The 24,725-nt window shown below is 49.5% G+C and overlaps 1 protein-coding gene across 6 annotated transcripts in view; it reads left to right on the top strand.

Annotated features, from left to right (window-relative positions):
* Nipped-A (Transcription-associated protein Nipped-A) overlaps window positions 1-24,725 on the top strand; it is a 413,461-nt gene that overhangs the window by 217,629 nt on the left and 171,107 nt on the right. For all 6 annotated transcript variants that reach the window (XM_065445525.1, XM_065445501.1, XM_065445517.1 and 3 more), the window contains 2 exons: window positions 4,108-4,261; window positions 15,687-16,097. In XM_065445525.1, the coding sequence (XP_065301597.1) occupies window positions 4,108-4,261; window positions 15,687-16,097 (565 nt within the window). The remainder of the gene's footprint in view (window positions 1-4,107; window positions 4,262-15,686; window positions 16,098-24,725) is intronic.

Raw genomic sequence — 24,725 nt, 5'->3', positions numbered from 1 at the left:
TTAATATAAGGGGAGGAAATCGCTTTCTAAATCACCCCCGCGGACACGCCCCCATCGCTTCCCGGAGCGCCGGGTGAGGAGGTTACCAGAGGAAAGAACCGGCGAGAGTGACGTCACTGGCGGTGACCGAGCTGCCGGACCGGCGTGCTGGCATGCGCTGGCATGATCCGTCCTGCGCTTTACTGAACGACGCTACGAGAGATTTGCCGCCGCCGCCGCCGCTCACGTTTGTTTTGCGATTTTCGTAAACTGTTCTTTCCTTCTGTGCTGCGTGAGTGCCTACAGCCAAGGGCGCCCAACATGCCCTCGTTCTGTGCAGCAATCGGCTGCGCGAACACACGCGGGCGAGACGATGTGGTGTTTCACAGGTTCCCGAAGCACAAGAAGCTTGCAGCGCAGTGCGGTGAGGAGAGATAAGTTCGTGCCGACGAAATCAACTGTGCTGTGCTCGGACCATTTCCGCGATAGCCGGATAGCCTTACGACAAATGCGGAAACGCGTTGTTGCTAGCGTTGCTATACTCCGTTTCATACATCAGGTGCAACGCCGTGGAGGCTTCAGATACTTCTTGCAGTGGCTTCGTTCGCACTTAGAAAAAGTTCGGTGTTTCTTGACCGGATTTTTGAGAAAACGTTTCATATATAAGCTCAGTTCTGAATGAAAAAAAAAAAGAATTTACCCATAGAAACAATCCGTGTACTTATATGGCTGCTAACACGTTCTTTTAAATCAATTTTCTTTTCGGCATTCTTTAATTGCAGCCCGTCGCGGCAGCTTCACGTGCATGCTCGCGCGAGCAAATGCCGCTGGCACGCTGCGAACCATAGACGGAAACGCGCGCAGTAATAAATTTTGGTAACCGGACTTCGTGCGTAGCTTCCACAGCGTTGCACCTGAGGTATAAATTGGAGTATAGGCTTGCCTAGTGACATTCGACGTACGGTTGCAGTTATCATGTTTACCACACGGCAGTGCTAAAACTGCCTAATATCTTTATGTCAACACTAGCATGGAGCGCGCATACCGATTCTTGATCGAGCCACAATCGCAAAGTCGTCGAACCATATTCTGAATATTGCACATATAATCCCCCTGACCATCTCGATCTGGATGTGTATGATAAGCAACTTCCATGACTGTACCTCGCAGCACTGCATGTGCGCGCTTTGAAACGCGGCACTTATGTTCGCGATCGTGTATCAACGCTCAGAAAACCACGGGACTTCAGACAAGCAGCGGCAAGGTGCTTGACATCGCGGAATTGTACCCGTGTTTACAATCTAATGAGAAGTTAGTGCTTCGGCATTCTTCCAGCAGCAAGTTCCCAGTGACACTTTAGCGCATTTTTTCTCCCGTCATTGGAACGTGCAGCTACATGAAAAAAAAAAAGCATACGTAACAGCTAAGATTTCCAGCGCGCGAGAAGGTGTACACATCGCTCTCGCTTTTCGCACACTCAACATCGTCGTTGCCGCCGTTGCCGCCATCGTTTTCCGTATCGGCTGTGGGTTCGAACATGTACGCCGAAAATACGAGCTGTCCGAGACAGCGAGAACGTTATATAATGCTTACAGCCAGAACAGAACAGCGTGCTACGCTCTCAAACGGCGGCGCCGACCGGCGACTGCCGCCACTGACGTCACAGCGGCTCCGACCAATCACGGGCAACAGCGGCGTTCGCGCGATACCCTGAGGCGCTGGTGCGCGTTTTCATGAAAAAACAGCCGCTTGCGCTTGTTTCCGCCCTTTTTGAACGAGATATTCGTGTTCAGGGGACTCAAAACTGTAGAATGCCGCAGAGAACTCATTTTTTTCGAAAAGTGTTTCAGCTTCCCTTTAACAAAGTGAAATTGTCCTCTCAATGGATATGACAAACTACCGTAATTACTCGCACAATAATCGCACTTTCTTTGTAAAAAAAATTCACGCAAATTCAGGGGTGGGATCATTATGCAGGTTAAATTTCCAGCAAAAAGGAAAAAAAATGTTTTTCATCCCGCATTTGCTGCGGAATGACAACAGGTCAACAAGCAGGCGGCTGCCACTGAACATTGTGGGACACCAAAACAAAAATCGCGGCCGGCGGAGCAAGCCAAACGTGCCGAACGCGATTTTTTTTGTTCTCATGAGTGCATTACGCGCGTCAAAACAGATTCTTCCGTATCAGTAATGAATAATATTGTAAATATCAGCAAGATTGCGACAGTAATGTAGCCATGTCCACTTTGAGGGGACAGAAACGGAAATGGGCACGCTTAGCTGCCAGTGACAAACACATGGCGGGCATGCTGCGGAAACTGCGGTGTTTATCTTCACTGCTATCCTAATACAGCATGTTTCTGCTAAGGGTGGGCGAATATCTTAGCTGCGTTACAAGCGTCAGCATATGAATAGGATACACTGCTAACGTATCGGTGTAAACGTGGCCACTATCATTGTCGCTCACGATTTGTTGCGTGCCCACGAGTGCAGATGAGAAAAATCGAAAGGCGCTTTTTTTGTTGTTGTTGTTGACCAAAACCGTTATGAAGCTTACAAATAATAAAACCAAGGTAAGTTTGGTTGTAGCTTCTTTTTTCATGGAAATGTGGAAAGTGATAAAAGGAATGAAATGGAGCATCTGCTTAAGAATATTTGGTGCAGCAGACCACTTGGTATGTCTTCAAGAGTCATTCACGTGGAATTGGACAGATGGTAAGCGCGATCATCATTAGCTAGACTTGGCACACAACATATCGCTGCGACAAGTTCAGGTTGCGATCATTACATGGGAAAGAAAAAACAATCAAATTTTGACGACAAAATTCAGCTGTGCGATCATTATGCGAGTAAATACAATACATTCGTCTCTGAAACAAAAAATGTTGACCATTGCAGACCAAGCATATTGCTTTCTGCCGGGTCCAGCATTCGGTCAGGTGCAGCTGTTCAACATTCTCACGTCAAATATGTCTTCGAGCAACACTGGTGTTTTTCACTACCGTGCATGGCCACCTGCACTGTGGCCACATACAAGCACCTGCTCATTTTTGTACTTGTCTCCCTTGCTGCAGTGCATAGCTGGCGAAGCTAAGCTTACAGGCGCACCCCTTGAGGTAGCCATCTCGGATACCATGCTAGCGATGCCTATGTGTGCCACGTCACACATTGGTGGTGCTGCTTGTGCAGGGTGTGTGGAAAACCCGTGCCTCCAGTTTGCTTTCTCGCCGCAGCGTGTCATGCAGGCCAGCGCAGCTCGGCGTGACCTCCGACTAGCTCCAGAAGTCTTGGAGGTCGCCCAGTAATTGACGCACCATTTTGTGTGCCACGTACTGCTCGAACAGAATAGACTTCGTTAACGTCACAGCGTGCTAGCTGTTCCCTACGTCTATTGTCACCGTTACACTGGTTTCACGAACATTATGAGCGAGCCAAATAGAAAGAGGAAGCAAAAGACCGACACCTTGCAACAGAAGGAGGCTCTTGTGATTGCTCTCGCGTCAGATTTGTGTGTTGAAAATTTGTGTGTTGCACACACCGAACTTTCTTTGTTGCTTTTTTATTAAAATTTCATTGAATACGTGGCCGCATAGTTGTTCAACGGGCTGCGGAGGCGTAGCCTACTTTCCATGTTTAAATTTGTGCACACCATCGGCCGTATACTGCAGTAAAGATCAGTAATCGATGCGACAAAGTAATGGATATAACAAAGTAATTTTAGCTTCAATTCTGCTATAACAAGGTTCAAGTGTACATATAGAAGTACTGTGAGGGGTTAGGGCCTACTACAGAACTAGAACCCCGACAAGAACTGCCTTTATATTTGTGAAAATGCAACAGAAGATAAAAGAGTAGGATGTGTAACTGAGCTGTCAAGCATTGTAAAAAAAGGAAGTCATTTAGAGATTGTAATTGAGCTGGAAAAAAGAACGAGTTGGAATATTTAGCTGTCCCTACTGGGTCAACTCAAGACTTCTACTGAAAAAACGGAACTATCTTGCTAAATTTCACAACACTTCACAACCCTAAATATAAAAAATGTCTGTTGTTCCTTATTTATCCATTTTCAAGTTTCCCCTTGCATTTATATTATTTTATTTTTATTTTTTTAACTACCTGTTTCTGCAGACGGCAGGGCATTAAGCTGCGGCGGCTGATGACCTTTGCTTGGCCCTGTTTGCTGGGCAAGAACTGCGTTGATCCAGCCACCAAGTACCACGGCCACCTGCTGCTAGCCCACATCATTGCCAAGTTTGCCATCCACAAGCGCATTGTGCTGCAGGTAGGCCTCGACACCTCTTTGCACCACGGGTGAGACGACTGAGTGAAAGCAGCCAAGTGGCTTGCGTGGTGACTGCTCTGCTCGGAATGGCACCGCACTTCTGCCACATGTATTGAAGGGACACTTAAGGGGGGACGCGGGTCTTGAAACGGCAAAAAATCACAAAAAAGTGACTTTCGGAAAAGTGCATTTTTCGCTACGTTTATACATTCAAGAATCTCTCCGCGAAATCTAGAAGCTAAATTTAATCGGAAAATAATAAAAAATTGCGCTTAAAGGGGTCAGGGTGAACGCGAAATCAGCAAAATTTGGTCAAAAATGTTCAAACTTCGCGCCGTCACCATTTGCGAACGCGGTGGCCGATGGCCGCCATCTTGCGCTTGTTTTGAAGCTGTTTTCTTTGTGCGCATTTTGCACCAGTTCAAAATGGCGTCGGTGAAGGGAAACCGACGCTATCGCGTCATTTCTGGAGGATGCGTCCGTGCCGCCGATTGGCCAAAGCGCGCACACCCCCGTGCGCCTCGCTCCTATTGGTCCGGTGCTCGTCGGCGCGCGCTCGATTGCTCTCGCGTCTCGCTACGTTTGTTAAATCTCTGGTTTCATCGCGCCGCTGTCTACGTTTGTTCAGCCGCTTGCTTCGCGACGTTTGATAAGATGCTCATTTCGCTGCCCGGATGGCTGGAAAAGATTGTCGTCTCAAGGCTACTACGCGTCAAGCGGCTGTGCAATGCACTACGGAAGGCGGCTAGGCCTGTCATACTCGTGCACTTGCCGGTTGCTGGTCTGCCTGGACATTCTACCGGATCGAGTTCCGAGCTGCAAACTGGCGCTTCTAGCGTCAACACTTCGTCCGCCCATGCGACGAGTATTGGCACAGATCGTGCAGGCACCGTTTCCTTCACGACTGAAGAAAGTAGCGAGCCCGCAGCGAGCGCCGAAAACGTTCGGAGCGCCGGACCTTCGAAGTGCTAACTCCAGCAAGAAGCGAGAAGCCTCTTTGAGCGCAAGGAAGCTGGCCAAAAAACGGCAAAAAGATAGGATGTATCCAGATTAGGCCCCTGGTGAATTTCCTTGAGATTTTATTGGTATGTTCTCAATAAAGATGTTGCAGAATGTTTTTCCTTGATTTCTCAAAACAACAATTCCGACAGACTTCCAATTTTGGAGGTAAAATAGCTTCTGTCCTATTTCAGCTATCAACATAATTTTTTTTTTTGCCAGAAAGATAAATGTATGCAGTAAGCAATATGCACCTTTTCAAAGCAGCACTCTTCTCAAAAAGTTTTTGAAATGGGTCACAGGCTTGACATGTCAAGATGGCATTTTTTTCTCACAACTTTGATGAGCTCTAACTCTTGCTCAGATTAGCCTAGAACATTGAATATTACCTTATGGCACTCCCTGAGCATCCTAGATAGTCTTTATACTCAAATTGCTGTGTTAGGGTTTTCTGTTTAGATGCTAATTTTCCTCCAAACAAAGGACTCAGCTTATACAATGCATTTAGAGTATATCAGAAACTACTTATCCTGTGGCAAAATTAATTTTATTTTTAGAATCTGCATATTAAAATATACAATGTGTGAAAATTTCGTTCAGATCTGTCCACAAATAAAAAAGTTGTATTTCAAGTGTAGCCTCCCCCCTTAACAAGAAATCAGCGTAGGCTGCTAGCTTTCCTTCAAAACTTTTTCTTTTTTTTTTCCAAATATTTTTTCATTTGGGTGGAAAGTGTTGGTTACAAGAGAATACGCAGGCCCACGTTTCCTTGAGGTTCGCACCTGCTCCTCTGCACCGATATGTTGATCTGACATGACGGATTTCAAGGTACAGTCAAACCTGGATATAACAAAGCCCTTCTTGTAGCTAAGGGCTTTCTTGAGGAAGGGTGCAAGTTCTGTATCGCAAAAAAATGGGGAAAGAAATTTATTTAAAAAATTACATTTTAAGTTTCATACATTCTTTCTATCTGATTATGAAATATTTTGCTTGGAAACCATGTAGAAGTTCTTTAAAATGTATCAGCCAGGGTGGCAAGAAATTTCTTGAAATGCATGATAAAACGGCATTTTTCAACATATATTTTCTATATTTTCTGCAATGGCACAACTGAGTGCCGCCATGCTGTTATTGTCAGAAAACATGGTTCTCAAATCAAATTTCTCAAATTTTAGTGCACACAGCTTTTCAGAGTTGGTAGGTATGGTAGAATCTTCTCCCGCTTTCATTTCCCTTGGTTTATCATCATCATCATCGGCCTGTTTTATGTGCACTGAAGGACGAAGGCCTCTCCCTGCGATCTCCAATTACCCCTGTCCTGCATCAACCGACTCCGACTAGTGCCCACGAATATCCTAATTTCATCACTCCACCTTGTCTTCTGCCGTCCTTGACTGCATTTCCCTTCTCTTGGTACCCATCCTGTAACCCTAATGGTCCAACAGTTACCTAACCGCCGCGTTACATGACCTGCCCAGCTCCATTTTTTTCTCTTAATGTGAAATAGAATATTGGCTATACCCGTTTGCTCTCTGATCCAAACCGCTCTCTTTCTTTCTCTTAAAGTTACGCCTAGCAATCTTCGTTCCATCGCTCTTTGCACGGTACTTAACTTGTTTTCAAGCTTGTCAGTCCCCAAGTCTCTGTCCCATATGTCAGCACTAGTAAAATGCACTGATTGTACACCTTCCTTTTCAATGATAATGGTAAGCTTCCAGTCAAGAGCTGACAATGTCTGCCAAATGCGATCCAACCCATTTTTTTTTCTTTTAATGAATTTCCTTCTCATAATCAGTGTTCCTTGTGATTAATTGATCTAGGTAAACATACTCCTTCGCAGACTCTAGAGGCTGAGTGGCGATCCTGAACTCTTGTTTCCTTGTCCGGCTATTGATCATTATCTTTGCCTTCAACATAATAATCTTCAACCCCACTCTTACACTCTCTCTGTTAAGGTCCCCAATCATTTGATGCAACTCGTCTGCATTGTTGCTGAATAGAACAATGTCATCGGCAAACCGAAGGTTGCTGAGATATGAGCCGTCGATCCTTACTCCTAAGCCTTCCCAGTTTAATAGCTTGAATACTTCCAAGCACGCAGTGAATAGCATTGGAGAGGTTGTGTCTCCCTGTCGGACCCCTTTCTTTATAGGCATCTTCCTGCTTTTCTTGTGTAGAATTAAGGTAGCTGTGGAACTTCTGCAGATATTTTCCAAGGTATTTACATAAGCATTCTGTACTCCTTGATTACGTAATGCCTCTATGACTGCTAGTATCTCTACTGAATCAACTGCCTTTTCATAATCTATGAAAGCCATATAGAGAGGCTTATTGTATTCTGCAGATTTCTCGATAACCTGATGAATGACATGAATGTGATCCATTGTAAGGTATCCCTTCATGAAGCCAGCCTGTTCCCTTCTTTGACTAAAGTCCAGTGTTGCCTTTATTCTATTGGAGATTATTTTGGTAAAAATTTTATATAATAGTGGGAGAGGGAGTAAGCCCATGGGCCTATAATTTTTCAGTTCTTTAACGTCTCCCTTTTTGTGGATTAGTATAATGTTTGCATTCTTCCAGTTTTCTGGGACCCTTGCAGTCGATAGATACTTCGTATAGAAAGCTGCCAGTTTTGCAAGCATTATGTCTCCTCCATCTTTGAATAAATCGACTGTTATTCCATCTTCTCCTGCTGCTCTTCCTCGTTTAATGTCTTGCAAGGCCCTTCTGACCTCATCGCTAGTTATAGGAGAAGTTACTGTATCCTGTTCATAACTGTTTCGAATAGAGTTATCCTGAACCCTCTAGGTACTGTACTGGTCAGTACAGAATTCTTCCGCTGCTTTTACTATACCTTCAAGATTGCTGATGATATTACCCTGCTTATCTTTTAGTGCATACATCTTGGTTTGTCCTATGCCAAGTTTCCTTCTCACTGATTTCAGGCTGCGTCCACTTTTTACGGCTTCTTCAGTCTTTCTCACGTTATAATTTCGAATATCACTTACTTTCGCCTTGTTGATCAGTTCTGACAGTTCCACTTATTCTATCTTATCTGTTGGGTTAGAGACTTTCATTCTTTGTCGTTTCTTTATTAGGTCCTATTAGGTTAGTTGGGAGAGCTTGCCTACTGGCTGCCTTGATGACTTGCCTCCCACTTCAATCGCTGCCTCTGAAGCCAGCCTAGTTACGGTTTCATTCATTACCTCTGTCATCTTCATCTCTCTGTTCTAAGGCTGCATATTTGTTTGCAAGTACCAGCCTGAATTAGTCAGCTTTTACCCTTACTGCCTGTAAGTTGACCTGTTTCTTCTTGACCAATTTTGCTCTTTCTCTCTTCAAATGGACGTAAATTGTAGCGCTCGCTAACCTATGGTCACTGCACTTTACCCTACCTATCACTTCTACATCCTTGCACTGTGCTGGGATCAGCAGAAAATATAAAATCAGTTTCATTTCGTGCTTCACCATTAGGGCTTTTCCAGGTCCACTTTATGTTGCTACGCTTCCTGAGAAAAGTTTTCTTTATTCGACGCTGGTTCCTTTCTGCGAATTCTACCAGCATCTCTCCTCTAGCATTCCTAGAATTGACGCCGTAGTTGCCAATTGCTTGGTCACGAGCCTGCTTTTTCCCCACTTTTGCATTGAAGTCGCCCCTTACTACAGTATACTGAGTTTGCACTTTTCTCATTGCTAATTAAACATCTTCATAAAACTGATCTACTTCATCATCATAGTGACTGGATGTTGGAGCGTAGGCTTGTACTACCTTTAATCTATACCTCTTATTAAGTTTAATTACGACTACAGCTACCCTCTCATTAATGCTGTAGAATTTGTCAATGTTGCCCCCTGTGTCCTTATGGATTAGGAATCCTACCCCGTATTGCTTCTTATCTTTGAGACCTACATAGCAGAGGACATGTCCGTTATTCAGCAAAGTATAAACCTCACCAGTTCTAATCTCACTAAGGCCAATGATATCCCAAACAATGTCTGATAGTTCCTAAAAGAGTCCTGCTAAGCTAGCCTCACTCGACAGGGTTCAGCTGTTTAAGGTTGACAGGGTCAGTTTCCATTGGCAGCCTGTCTGGACCCAGAGATTCTTAGCATCCTCTGCTGCGTTACAGGTCTGACGCTCCGCAGCTGTTGGGGACTAAGGGCCATGCTTAATTGTAGGCATCATTCGGGAGGTAGTGGCCGAATAGTGCACCAGGGAGACCAATTCCTGTTATGGTGATGGAGTGGTTGTTGAAGCTTGAATTTGGTTGTACCTGGATTAGTATAGCCTGTTTGATCCGCACCGATGGCACCGGCTGTTGGAATCTCAGCGCGGCCACCAGCTGTTGGAACCTCAGTGCTGACACCCGTTGTTGCAACCGGACCGTTGGCGCCCATTGTTGCAAATGGGTCGCAAGCCCCAAGGGTAGCGTTGGCCTGGCGGCCTGGGGCACACTGGAAGCATCCGAAGGTCCCAGCAAAGCATGAGGCGACTGCTAACAGAACAACTTGTTTATTTTAGCATCGCAAAGAGCGGGCGGTCAGGTCGACCGAAGTAGAGAGACGGGAGAGCACGTTACTCAACAGCAGAAATCGGAGCCTCTCTCCTGGCGTCCGGGGGCAGCTGCTCTTATACTCTCGGAGTTGAGAGCAAGAGGGAAGGTCATGGGACGACACCACGTGACAGCGGCGACGGACGGACTGATAGACACGTTGGGACAAGGAGGTGACGCATCAGCCGGGCCGGCGCCGGACAGACCTCCTCGCTTCACACTGGGGGAGCTCCTCTCCCCGGCTGCCGCGCTTTGACAAGCGTGGGCACACACACACACACGCACACACAAAGACACGTGGCACTGAACATGCCGGGACGCGCTCGGCGGGGCGCGCTCGCGGCCGCTCCGAACGGGCCAAAATGTCCGCCGCTTGGAACGAAGCTCCGGCGTACGTTGCATCCGCGCTGGCTTTACCGCGCGTCGTAGGCGAAACGTAACAGACCGCCCCGCCGGGGGAGGGAGATCCCGATGGTCAGGGGACTGCATCCGCTGTCCGGAGGGATGTCGCTCGATGATGCTCATAACCGAAGTCGGTCGTCCCTCGGCGTTTCTTGAGCGCAGCGCACCGAGAAGGCCTCGTTCTCACGTTCAGGTTCACAGAGGACACTGCAAAGTGACTTCGGGAGAGTTCTCATTTTTCTCTCGTTCCCAGCAAGCGTTAGAACTACGCCGAAACTCAGCCGCTCAGTCAGCAAGCACGGCACAACCCTCACTAAGCCATGCCAGGCTCTTTCCCCTTTTATACTACTGCCTAGTTCCTTACAGTAGTCTAGCAGCACTCAGAACGCGTCCACAAATTGGAAAATTGCACTATAAAGCACATCATCGCTTTGAAACACTACACAAAAGCAATACGTTAAAAATCCTGCCTCAGGAAGAAAAACATCAATAACAAACAATTTTGAGGCGGATTCCCTCGTTAGGGGCTTCGACTTAAGCCATCGGCGTTACCGTTGAGACTCCCCTTTTTGTAACGCACCTCAAAGGAATATTGTTGCAAAGCGAGGCTCCAGCGCAGGAGGCGGCCATTTGTGAAAGAGATAGTCTGCAGCCATTGTAGAGGGCAGTGATCCGTTTCGAAGCATGCGAAGCGGAGATCGCAGCGAGCGACCGTACACCCGCTCAGCTGGCGAAAACCCCGTAGCCGCATGCGGCGCGGTCCGTAATGCAAACATTGCCCCGGGCAGACACAGCTCCCAGTCAGTTTGATGTTCAAAACACAATGCTCTCAACACGCGCTTCATGACGGAGTGGAGCTTCTCAACGGAATTCGACTGGGGGTGGTGCACTGAGCTGTGTAGCAGCTTTACCCCGCACCTTTCGAGAAAGGCCGTCGTCAAAGCGCTAGTAAACACTGTGCCCTGATCTGATTGGATTTCCGCAGGAAAACAAACTCGTGCAAATATGGACAGTAGTGCATTGACTATCTCAACTGAGCTGAGTTCTTTAAGCGGCACTGCTTCAGGGAACTTTGTCGCTGGGCAGATCACAGTCAAAATGTGTCTGTACCCCGTGGCTGTTACCGGCAGAGGTCCCACTGTATCAATAACGAGCCGTCTAAAAGGCTCCGTAATGATAGGTACCAACTTCAACGGCGCCCTCGATTTGTCCCCTGGTTTGCCCACCCGCTGACAGGTGTCGCATGTCTTCACAAAGTGGTCTGCGTCCCGAAAACACCCTGGCCAATAGTACTCTTGCAAGAGACGGTCCTTAGTTTTCTTAACTCCTAGGTGTCCGGACCACGAACCCCCATGCGACAAGCGCAACAGATCCTGACGATAGCACTGAGGCACGATCAGCTGATTGAACTCCACTCCCCTGCGGTCTACATACTTCCGGTACAGGACCCCACCTCTTTCCACAAAGCGAGCATTTTTCTTGGCGATACCTTCCTTGACAATGCAGCGTATGTTTTCTAGGCTGCCATCCTTCTTTTGCTCGGCTATCAAAGCCGACCGGCTGACTTTTAGCAACCTATTAAGTCCGTCTGACGTAGGCGCGATGAGCAAATCTGCAGATAGCTCTTCTAACTTTCCCGCATCGGGAATTTCCTCTCCAGTATCTGGTGCCTTTAATGCTACAGGCTCAATTTTATTCAGTTCGGGCGTGCTCTGAATATCACCTTGCTGCGCCTCTGACCCTTTCTCATCGTTCGACAACGTCGGCCCCGCAACTACCGCCTTTGCAGCGAGCTCCCGAACCTTCGATCTAGTTAAGGCCTGAACGCTAGCCTCACCAAACAAAAGCCCCTTCTCGCGCAGGAGGTGATCGGACCTGTTCGAAAATAGGTACGGGTACTGGGGGGGCAGCATAGATGACACTGCCGCCTCCGTCTCAAGTGCTCCGAAAGGACCTTCAATGAGCACTTTTGCTACGGGCAGACACACGCTGTGAGCTTCCACGGCTTGCTTGATCCATGCGCACTCGCCCGTGAACATATCGGGTTCTACGTAAGAGGGGTGAACCACATCCATCGTAGCTGCGGAATCGCGAAGCACTCGGCACTCTTTCCCGTTCACGAGGAGGTCTCGCATGTAAGGCTCGAGAAGCTTCATGTTCTCGTCAGTGCTGCATAACGACAAAAACACGACTTTTGTTTTTGTTTCTGGACACTGCGCCGAAAAGTGACCCGGCTTCTGGCACGTATAACACACGCGCGCTTGCCTCGTCTCGAACCGCTTTCTGCGTTCGGCTTCGGCTGCCGCCGTCTCCTTACGATCGGTCGGACTGCTTTCACTCGCATTCGCAGTACGTGTGTCCCCCTTTGCTCTCATGGGCGTGAACTTCGGCCTCTCGAACTTAGAGCCAAATTCACCCTTTTGACCGTCCTTAGCTCCGCGAGCCCGACGCGTCACAAACTCTTCGGCTAGCTCAGCGGCTCTAGCCACCGTACTAACGTCTGGCCTATCCAAGACCCAGTACCGCACGTTCTCAGGTAACCGACTATAAAACTGTTCCAGCCCGAAACACTGCAGAACTTTCTCGTGGTCACCAAACGCTTTCTCTTCTTTGAGCCACTCCTGCATGTTTGACATAAGCCTGTAGGCAAACTCTGTATACGACTCACTTTTGCCTTTCTCATTTTCTCGAAACTTCCGACGGAACGCCTCCGCGGACAGCCTGTACTTTTTTAGCAGACTCGATTTCACTTTGTCGAAATCCTCTGCCTCCTCTCTCTCCAAGCGAGCGACTACGTCGGCCGCCTCACCGGGTAACAAAGTGAGCAAGCGCTGTGGCCACGTTTCCCGAGAGAACCCCTGCTTCTCGCACGTTCGCTCAAAGTTAACCAGGAACAAACCAATGTCCTCTCCAAGCTTAAACGGCCGCATCAGGTCAGTCATTTTGAACAATACTCGTTCTCCTGCACCGTGTGCCTGACTTCCATTACGAGCGCGTTCCATCTCCACCTCGAGACGCTTCATTTCCAAAGCGTGTTGACGGTCACGCTCTTCTTTTTCTTTCTCGTTTCGTTCTTTTTGTTCAAGCTCATCTCTCTCTCTCTGTTCTTTACGTTCAAGCTCATCTTTTTGCTCTTTAAGTTCGCGCTCCTGTCTTTTTGCAGTCTCCCTCTCCTCAGTGGTCTCAAGGCATTCCGACAGCTCGTCATCCTCAGCTCCTAACTCAAGAATAACCCTTAGCAGTTCTGGTTTTCTGAGTTTGTCTGAGACATCCAGACCCAACTCTCTTGCAAGCTCCAACAATTTCGGTTTGCGCAACGACTTCAAATCCATGGCTGCTCTGAATGCTGCTTTCTCTACTGCCTACTATTGTCTTGCCGCAACTAACCCAGCAGCAACGACAACCACAATTACCAGCTCTGTTTCTGACACTAACAAAAGCCTGGCAAAACTCAGAAGAAGAAAGTCCCGCACTCACCAAACCTCGCAGCCAAGATTTCAGCGCAGTCGTTCCGCTGCAGGCAACCAGTCATCACACAGGGCTCGTTGCACTGCTTCCGGATGGTCGTTGTGCTGCTCAGCATACAGTCAACCGCATATCTTCGCTGCTGGCCTCCGTTGTCGCGATCTCACCGCTGGCAACCAGATGTTTGATCCGCACCGATGGCACCGGCTGTTGGAATCTCAGCGCGGCCACCAGCTGTTGGAACCTCAGTGCTGACACCCGTTGTTGCAACCGGACCTTTGGCGCCCGTTGTTGCAAATGGGTCGCAAGCCCCAAGGGTAGCGTTGGCCTGGCGGCCTGGGGCACACTGGAAGCATCCGAAGGTCCCAGCAAAGCATGAGGCGACTGCTAACAGAACAACTTGTTTATTTTAGCATCGCAAAGAGCGGGCGGTCAGGTCGACCGAAGTAGAGAGACGGGAGAGCACGTTACTCAACAGCAGAAATCGGAGCCTCTCTCCTGGCGTCCGGGGGCAGCTGCTCTTATACTCTCGGAGTTGAGAGCAAGAGGGAAGGTCATGGGACGACACCACGTGACGGCGGCGACGGACGGACTGATAGACACGTTGGGACAAGGAGGTGACGCATCAGCCGGGCCGGCGCCGGACAGACCTCCTCGCTTCACACTGGGGGAGCTCCTCTCCCCGGCTGCCGCGCTTTGACAAGCGTGGGCACACACACACACACGCACACACAAAGACACGTGGCACTGAACATGCCGGGACGCGCTCGGCGGGGCGCGCTCGCGGCCGCTCCGAACGGGCCAAAATGTCCGCCGCTTGGAACGAAGCTCCGGCGTACGTTGCATCCGCGCTGGCTTTACCGCGCGTCGTAGGCGAAACGTAACAAGCCCCACTTGCTCTCGGTATCTTTTTCCTGTGTCAGGCATCACTCCAAGCCTGCAGATGTTGTGCACTGGAGGAGGTGAATTTCAAGCTCACCATCGTCACATTAAAAAAAGAAAAAGAAAAAGAACCCCTATAGAAGGATTTGAATTTCCAACTATGGCAACCGAGCATTCGACAGAGCTCAGTCAGATTATCCCGCAGGCAGTGCGGCTACCTTATTGCCGACAAGTACAGCCCAGAGGGCCCTATGTGCCTATAAACTTCTTTGATTTATCTGCGATAGATGTGTTTTCCTGATCGCGATGGGTAACTCATAGAACGATTTCTAAACGGTTCTGGCCTTGTAGTTCCGGAATCTCACGCGTGCAGGCGGCCGTGAACTCGGCTAGGCAAACCATACAGGCATACTAATGACCGTTCACCATTGCGACTGCATGCTCATGATCTACAGGAGTACAAACGGAAGCCCACGAAAACGAATTTAAGTGAAAATGTAGAAGAAATAAATGGATGCAAAGTATGACCTTTTCTTTTTTGCTTTTTTTCTTTTACTTGATGAAAATCTGTATTTGAACTTTGCAACTGTTGTCGTTATGTTATTTTTTCTTATTGTTTGCGCGATACTGCAAACCTTCTCCCCACTTCTTTCTCTTCTTTTAGCGCTACGATTTTTTTTTTTTTTTCGGGGGAGGCTCTCACTAGAAAGTCAGCGCGAGGCATGTCGGTGGAGTCAGTTTAAGTCAGTTTAGTATATCTCAAATGCCTGAAAACATGCCTAAATTATCCGCGGTACACTGGTTTCGCCGATCACAGCAGGAACAGTGATATTATTGCAAGTTAAATCGTTGTCTTTTATTACTATAGCGTTTCTTTCTTAATTTTGTAGGTTTTCATATACCGGAGTCTCGGTGTCCAAGCAGGGTAGGCATAAAAATACAAAACCGCAATAAGAAAAGCTTATTGCCGACATGTTAGAAAACAGCCAAACCGACATGCTATAATGTACGGTCAAAATAACTTCAATCGTTAATGGTGCAGCAAAGTCGGCAAAGAAAGAAATAATTTATTTCCGCTCCACTTTCCTCAACCTAATTGACTCTGTGCGGTGGCTGCCGTGCAGGTGTTCCACAGCCTGCTGAAGGCTCACGCCGTGGAGGCTCGTTCGGTGGTGCGCCAGGCCCTGGAGATCCTGACGCCGGCCATGCCCGCCCGCATGGAGGACGGCAACACCATGCTCACCCACTGGACCAAGAAGATCATCGTCGAGGAGGGCCATACCCTGGCCCAGCTGGTGCACATGCTGCAGCTGCTGTACCGCCACTACCGGGTCTACTACCCCGTCCGGCACCACCTGGTGCAGCACATGGTGAGCTCGGTGCAGCGACTCGGCTTCACGCCCAATGCCAACATTGAGCACAAGAAGCTGGCCGTCGATCTGGCCGAGGTGGTGGTCCGCTGGGAGATGCAGCGCCACCGTGAAGAACAGCAGCAGCAACCGCAGCAGACGCCGCCGCCTCAGTCGACCTCCGAGGTGGGTAACGCACACTGCAATTGGCCGGCTGGGACTGGATGTACTTGAGAAAGTTGGTGGAGACATACCAGACAAGGGACGCACGAGTGGCATCTTCCTTCTTTGTCTGTTGCTTTGTGCGGGAAGGGGGGGGGGGTCCACAATTGCAGTATCACCTTATTCTTTAAGCTTATATTCAATTTAGTGTGCCAAGTGCAAATATGTAATCAGCTTTTTTCTAAGTTGAAGTGGAAAAATTTGTGTGTCAGGCTGTGTGTCGATGCACAACGTGAGCTGTGCATCGACACACAGCCTGTCGGTCTCGATCGCTGTCTCACGCACACAGTCCGAATGATTCCTAATTAAATCATCCATCTCTAGGCTACCCAGACTGGCAGAGAGCTGCACCGGTCCCTGAACAATGCAGTTGTTCTCCCGTGAGCTACGGAGCTCGCCATCCCGAGAACTACTCTCAACTGCATCGTCCAGCTCGCACATCACATTGGCACGCAGATCTGACTCGACATGGGTGCTCGCGTCTGTCAAGTCCGTAGTATTCTGTACCTCGCTAATGACCTCGCTACCATGAGATGCGACGCACACGCGCGGTAACTGTGCCAATTTGTTCGCATCTGGCCTAGCTGTCTCTAGACTCCTCTGTCGGCACAGCACCTCGTCGCTCTCACTTGTGGGGTCTGATACGGGATATCTCCACACCGTACTCTTGGGACAAAGGAACGACAACACAGTAGTGCAAACAGTCACAAGGGCATTTATTGCACCTTTCATACATCAATGCCTGCTAGCCGAGTTGCTATCCACAAAACATGCCGATGGGCGCGCGACAAATCTAGAGGTCCGACTTACCGCGACCGGAAGCGAGCGAATATGTTCGCCCCATGCTGGATCCCAACGCCTGGTCGTTCGCGTGTATAGTCACGCGAATCGTGGCGCGTTCGAAGGCGGCCACGCGAGGCGGTCTCGCAGATGCATCGGTCGCCGCGCGCGCGCGGAATGTCCGCGCTGCTTCGGCGACCCGCCGGGGAAGAGCGTTGCTGCACGTGCAGCCCGTTTGCTGTCCCGAAGCCAAGAGAGCGCGCCTCGTCTCTCCCGCCGAGGGTAACCCCGCAGCCGCGCAACACTAGCGCCATCTCTCGGAGTGCGCTTTAACCACATCGACCGCGCTGACGTCACGCAGGCCACGTTGCGAAGCGGGACCACAGGAGACGCGCTATGCGGGAAAAACATCAGGGGAGGCGCGAGGGTCGCGCATTCCCACATCCCCCCAACCTTAAATCACTTCTTATTCCGGCGAAACATGTGACACGGTCTAACATTAACCCGTGCTTCGCGAACAGGGTGGTACATGCAACAGTGATCGCGCTGAGGAAATGTCCACACGCTGTCCATAGCATGCGAGCCGACATTGTCCTTGGGTACACCGCTGGCGTCCGCCGGTCACAGCAGCAGCTTTGCAGCCTCGATGGCACGATCCCAGGCCAGGACTCCGGAGACGACGACGCAGTAGTCGGTACGAGCAAGCGTCGCTCGCGCCGACTTGCCCTGCTGGCGGGAGCCGCAGTAGCTGTCGGTGACCGCCGGCTCTTTTGTCCGCCGCCGAGGGTTGTGAGCTGGATACAGGAGGCCGCCGAAGTCGCCGCGCCGAACTGGCCACAGCATCACCATCGCCCGGGGTGGCTCGATCGTAGTCCGGGGCAGCAGCGCAGACGATGTGCAGGCGACGGCAAACCAGGGGTGACTCCAATCACACTGCGTAAACTCAACACACTCGGCAAACACTAAAGTAGTGCAAGGGAGAGGAAGTCTGCATGCGCATCGCCCACGTGGTACGATGTTCAACTCGGCTAGCAAAAGATCAGGCAGCTATACTCAGATGCTAAGTTCACGTGAACGAAGCTCGCTTTCTTGAGTCGAACGAGTAATTTCAATTCGTGCGAGGCTAACTAGAATGAGGTAAGCAAAGTGCAACACCTCAACGCCACGGTCCACCAGGTTGTGTCACTCCACGTGCGACAGGCAGCTTCGTAAAGCCTTAGGCCTAAAGTGTCGCTACCCTGACAACAACCGGCATCCAAAAACAACACCCACAATGGGCGCAAAACAGGCAGCCGCGAGGAGACGTCAGCTCTGCGAGGTGGTCCTACTCCGCTCGGTGCACACAGCATCCGAGTTGACGGCGCCCACCGTCCCAGACGGTGTCGGAGCGCCCGGTGCCAGGCCGCAATACCAGTCAGCCCGTCGTGGCACCCGTGGCCCGCGGCCACCCGGCTCCCAGAGCCGCGACTTCATCAGAGTCAAAGAGATAGAAGAAGCTATTTACATATTTACATAGGAAATTCGGACCACCCACGAGGCTTCCGTACTCACTCGCTTCAGGCTTGCCACTGCTCCGCGGGCGCTCAGCCTCGCTCTCCCAGGATGCAGACCACGTGGCTCTCGTACCAACGAATGCCATTAAAAAAAACACTTGCGAAAAGGCTTAGTAAGTTGACATGTTCAAACACTACAGCCACCGCCGCCTCGCTCAAGAAAGCACGCCGCTGACGCTAGCGATCAAAATCCACGCTAGGCCTACGCTTCGGTTCAAACAAAGGTCTCGAACGAAGCAACACTTAAAATTATCGTCCGATGCCCCAAGAGCCCCACGTTGGGCGCCAGATGTGGGGTCTGATACGGGATATCTCCACACCGTACTCTTGGGACAAAGGAACGACAACACAGTAGTGCAAACAGTCACAAGGGCATTTATTGCACCTTTCATACATCAATGCCTGCTAGCCGAGTTGCTATCCACAAAACATGCCGATGGGCGCGCGACAAATCTAGAGGTCCGACTTACCGCGACCGGAAGCGAGCGAATATGTTCGCCCCATGCTGGATCCCAACGCCTGGTCGTTCGCGTGTATAGTCACGCGAATCGTGGCGCGTTCGAAGGCGGCCACGCGAGGCGGTCTCGCAGATGCATCGGTCGCCGCGCGCGCGCGGAATGTCCGCGCTGCTTCGGCGACCCGCCGGGGAAGAGCGTTGCTGCACGTGCAGCCCGTTTGCTGTCCCGAAGCCAAGAGAGCGCGCCTCGTCTCTCCCGCCGAGGGTAACCCCGCAGCCGCGCAACACTAGCGCCATCTCTCGGAGTGCGCTTTAACCACATCGACCGCGCTGACGTCACGCAGGCCACGTTGCGAAGCGGGACCACAGGAGACGCGCTATGCGGGAAAAACATCAGGGGAGGCGCGAGGGTCGCGCATTCCCACACACTCTAGCCTTTAACGGCCTCTGCTGCCACTAGGGCATCGTTAGCTGCTAGCACTTCGAGTTCACTTATGAACGTGCTGCTATTCTCACAGGTACTACTACTCTCGGCTTTCCACTGAAATCTGCTGTCGACTTCCTGCCACTTTCGCTGCGTCCAGCCTACAGATTTCTCCAGCCGCCGTTGATTTACCGTATTTACTCGCATAATGATCGCACTTTTTTGTCAGAAAAATTGACGCAAATTCAGGGGTGCGATCATTACGCGGGTTAAATTTCCCGCGAAAAAAAAATTTTTTTTTCGTCCCGCGTTTGCTGCGGGATGCGGGTGCGGGACACCAAAACAAAAATGGCAGCCGGCGGTGCAAGCCGAACGCGCCGAACGTGATTTTTTTTCTTCTCGTGAGTACACTACGTGCATTGAAACAGTTTCTTCCGTATCAGTGATAAATAATATTGTTAATATCGGCAAGTTTGCGGCAATAACGTAGCCATGTCCACTTTGAGGGGACAAAACCGATGGGCACGCTTAGCTGCCAGTGACAGAAACGCATGGCCGGCGTGCTGCGGAAACTGCGGCATCTGTCTTCACTACTATCCTAACACGGCACGTTTCCGCTAAGGGTGGGCAAATATCTTAGCTGTGTTACAAGCGTCGGCGTATAAATAGGGTACACTTTTAACGTATCAGTGTAAACGTGGTACTATTATTGCCGCGTGCGATTTGTTGCGTGCTTGGGAGCGCAGATGAAAAGAATCAAAAGGCGCCTTCTTTGTTTTTGTTGACCACAACCATTATAAAGCCTACCCATAATAAAGGGGAGTTTGGTTGTACCTCTTTTTGTCGTGGAAGTGCGGAAAGTGATGAAAGTAATGAAATGAGGCATCTACTTAAGGATGTTTGGTGCGTGCAGACGAGTCGTTCGCGTAGCATTCGACAGATGGTAAGCGTGACCATTATTAGCTAGACTTGGCACACGACATATCGCTGCGGCAAGTTCGGGGTGCGATCATTACACGGGAAATAAAAAAAATCGAATTTTGACGACAAAATTCCGGGGTGCGATCATTACGCGAGTGCGATCATTATGCGAGTAAATACGGTAGTTCGATTGCCTGCTCTAAACCCTGAATCTCTCCGTTCAATGCATCAATGTACTGCCTCGTTACTTCTGTTAGGCCCTCTTCCTGAAAAATTATTTTCAGTTCCTGCCTAACTTTTTCCTGCTCTTGCTTAAATTCATCCTGTTCTTGCCTAATTGCTTCCTGTTCCCGTTTCTTACATAGAATTCGTTTGCCCATTTGTTCTATGAATTTCAAATCATTCTCACTTTCGAAAATTGTCTTACGAATCTCTGATTCCGTCAAGTCCTCCTCTACATTTACCTCTATCTCCTCACACAACCACAACAGGTCAGCTCTCGTCAAACACATTAGGACCATGGTCGCTACCTTAAGCTTTGGGTCTGCTGTCACACAATGCTTGTTGCGATACCCACGCAAATCAAAATGCAAGTAAAAGATCCCCAGCGAATCAAATCCAAAAACACAGAGAAATTGAAGCCTGGTAAATCTTACAGCCAAAACCAAACGCTTACCCACTGAAGCAGCACCATATCACCAGTCCTTCCCCGCCGTATCCAGTCAGTTGCAAGAGGTGGTCAATCCCTAGTCGCCTCCAACTTTATCAGGATGCCGGTCGGTCACCATGTGCCAACGTCCGTCAGCTGCCGTTGCTGTCTCCGAGTCGTAGGCCGGTTTACGAGCCGTAGGCCGATCTCACCACTGCCATTCAGTTGTAAGGTTTTGGCGCAGTCGTAGTTGTAGGAAGGATCTTGGGACGATAGGGCTAGGCGAGCAGGAATGATTTGCAGTAGTTACATTTTGAACAGGATACAGTGACAGTCTAGCGTGACCCTCATATGGAGCCTGCAAGACTAACCTACAGCAAACAGCTTACGAGCACACAGCTCACTAGTACATTTCTAGCATGTCAAAGAGCACTCAGCTCCCGACGACAAGCACACTCTAGCAGCCGGCAAACGTTGCTTATAAGCACTTGTCCCCCCTAGGTTCCCAGTGGACGGAAACGTTCGTCCAGTCATCGTTCGACCTCACCGTTCGACCTCACCTAGATGACCCGCCCTTTTGGAGGAGAGCTCACAAACAAGGGTTGCACAGGTTTCAGTGCCGCACACACACACACAGGTGAAAAGGGCCGGAGCCGACGTCAGAGGGCTTCGTAGAACTCTGCTTTGTGCCGGGTGGCGCGGCCGAGTACCACATTCCTGAGCTGACCGCGCGCCACGTGGCTGCCGGTCATCTGCAGTTCTCTGAAGTGCGCCTCGTCCGGTTGGATTGGAACACGTGCAGCAGGCTGAAAGCTGGCATGTTGCCACCCCGTACGGCCATTCATAACACTTTCTGCAACATACGCAGCTTTACGTACTTTACTTTGATGTACAGTGGAATCTCGATGATACGAATCTCACGGGGTCATGAAAAATATTTGTATTAGCCGAAATTCGTATCGTCGAAACAATTAAAACTAGCTAAATTAAAAGTCAGAGGTGAACTCACTCAGGCACAAGTACGTAAAAAGCATTTATTTCTTGAAGAAGAAGTCTCTAATGTCCTTCTGCCTCTTTTTCTCTGTCAGGTCACTGAGCAGACTTTGTGGAAATCCATAAAAACGCGTGCACGTGTCGTCGCTCATTTCATCTGCGGCTGTAGCACACCTCTGAACTCCGAGCGCGTGCTGCATTTCAGCCGCCGGTGGTGGACCTTCGGCATCGCCCACATCTAACACAAATAACGCATCCCGAAGCACAGCAGCTACTCCGTCCGATGGCACGTGGAAAAGGAGGAAAAGCACAAAAGCAACAAAAGAACCACCGCTTTAAACTAAACTTCAAACACTTCGCGCCCAGTCGCGGCCTCTGTGCTGTCTGGCACCGCGTCCGCGCCTCCGTACCAAAAGAGAAAGGGAGAAGTTGCGTAACTGCACACTGTTCTCTTTCGCGGGCGTCGAAAAGCTACGGCAGCTGTTCGGCGACCCCATTGGCCACAAGGTTGCCGTGAGAAAGGCTCTTGCATCTTGTGCTCAGACATCTACAGAGCCGTACGTTTCATACATCTTTGACGTCTTGGCTCTGTGCCGCAAAGCTGACGATGCTATGTCTGAATCAGATAAAGTGTCACATGTTCTAAAAGGCATCACCGACGACGCGTTCAATTTGCTTGTTTTTGGCAACGTCTTGACAATCGACGCCATCATTAAGGGGGGACGCAGGTCTTGAAACGGCAAAAAATCACAAAAAAGTCGATTTTCGGAAAAGTGCATATTCGCTACGTTTATACATTCAAGAATCCCTCCGCGAAATCCAGAAGCTAAATCTAATCGGAAAATAATAAAAAATCGAGCTTACAGGGGCCAAGGTGAACGCGAAATCAGCAAGATTTGATCAAAAATGTTCAAACTTCGCGCCGTCGCCATTTGCGAACGCGGTGGCTGATGGCTGCCATCTTGTGCTTGTTTTGAAGCTGTTTTCTTTGTGCGTATTTTGCGCCAGTTCAAAATGGCGTCGGTGAAGGGAAACCGACGCTATCACGTCATTTCTAAAGGTCCGTGCCGCCAATTGGCCAAAGCGCGCACACCTCCGGCGCGCCTTGCTCCTATTGGTCTGGCGCTCTATGGCGCGCGCTCGACCACTCTCACGTTTCGCTGCGTTTGTTTATCTCTGGTTTCATGGCACCGCTGTCTATGTTGTCTAGTTTGTTCAGCCGCTTGCTTCCCGACAACGTTTGATGAGGTGTTCATTTCACTGCCCGGATGGCTGGGAAAGATCGTGGTCTCAAGGCTACTACACGTCAAGTGGCTGTGGAATGCACGACGGAAGGCGGCTAGGCCTGTCATACTCGCGGAGTTGCCGGTTGCTGGTCTGCCTGGACATTCTACCGGATCAAGTTCCGAGCTGCAAACCGGCACGTCTGGCGTCAACACTTCATCCGCCCATGCCATGCGTGTTGGCACAGATCATGCAGGTACTGTTTCCTTCACGACTGAAGAAAGTAGCGAGTGTGCAGCGAGTGCCGGAAAACATGCCTGGCGTTGCAGTCTGCAATGGAACGAAAGTTCAAGCTGCTGGGTGTCGACATGAGAGAGGACGTCAACGACAGTGGAAGTGAATTTGCAATCGTGGATTTATCCGTCGTACAAGAGTTCCTTGGACTCTTGCTGTGTCCCGAGTGCAGCTAGAAAGTGGTGATGCCTTCAAGGACCCCGCCAAGGAGTACGGGCTCTCAGCAATGTTCTGTCGTCACAATGCTGCGAGAGCAAAGGGAGAGCCTGAACCTATGCACCACTACAACTTGCCAGAACATGTGGCAGAAGCAATGCTGCCTGTATATACACGGCAATCTGAAAAAAACCCTGCTCCAGAGATACCAGCGAGGCAAGGCACAGAATTTGAATGAGAGCCTTCACTCAGTGATTTGGAGTGTCTCAAAGGAACAGCCTGCATCTCTCTTTGCCGTGCAAGCTGCTGTTGGGGAAGCTGTCCTACGCTTAAACACTGGGAACCTGCTTGCATCCACTGCAATTCTACGGCAGCTACACATGAATATCCCTGGCCCTGCATCTCAGCGAGCAAAGGAGAAAGACGGCCATCGAAGTGCTAACTCCAGCGAGAAGCGAGAAGGCTCTTTCAGCGCAAGGAAGCTGGCCAAAAAGTGGCATAAAGATAGGATGCATTCAGTTTATGCCCCTGGTGAATTTCCTTGAGATTTTATTGGTACGTTCTCAATAAAGATGTTGCAGAATGTTTTCCCTTGATTTCTCAAAACAATTCTGACAGACTTCCAATTTTGGAGGTAAAATAGCTTCTGTCCTATTTCAGCTATCAACATAATTTTTTTTCTGCCAGAAAGAGAAATGTATGCAGTAAGCAATATGCACCTTTTCAAAGCAGTACTCTTTTCAAAAAGTTTTTGGAGTGGGTCACATGCTTGACATGTCAAGATGGAATTTTTTTCTCACAACTTTGATGAGCTCTAACTCTTGCTCAGATTAGCCTAGAACATTGATTAATACCTTATGGCACTCCCTGGACATTCTAGATAGTCTTTATACTGAAATTACTGTGTTAAGGTTTTCTGTTTAGATGCTAATTTTCCTCCAAACAAAGGACCCAGCTTATACAGTGCTTTTAGAGTATATCAGAAACTACTTATCCTATGGCAAAATTAATTGTATTTTTAAAATCTGCATATTAAGATACACGAAGTGTGAAAAATTTGTTCAGATTTGTCCACAAATAAAAAAGTAGCATTTCAAGTGTACCCTCCCCCCCCCTCCCTTAATGGCTCATGCTCACGTCC

This window comes from Dermacentor albipictus, chromosome 1, assembly GCF_038994185.2.
Source record: "Dermacentor albipictus isolate Rhodes 1998 colony chromosome 1, USDA_Dalb.pri_finalv2, whole genome shotgun sequence".
Taxonomy (NCBI): domain Eukaryota; kingdom Metazoa; phylum Arthropoda; class Arachnida; order Ixodida; family Ixodidae; genus Dermacentor; species Dermacentor albipictus.
Note: the sequence above shows the minus strand (reverse complement) of the source record. Positions and strands in the feature narration are given on the sequence as shown.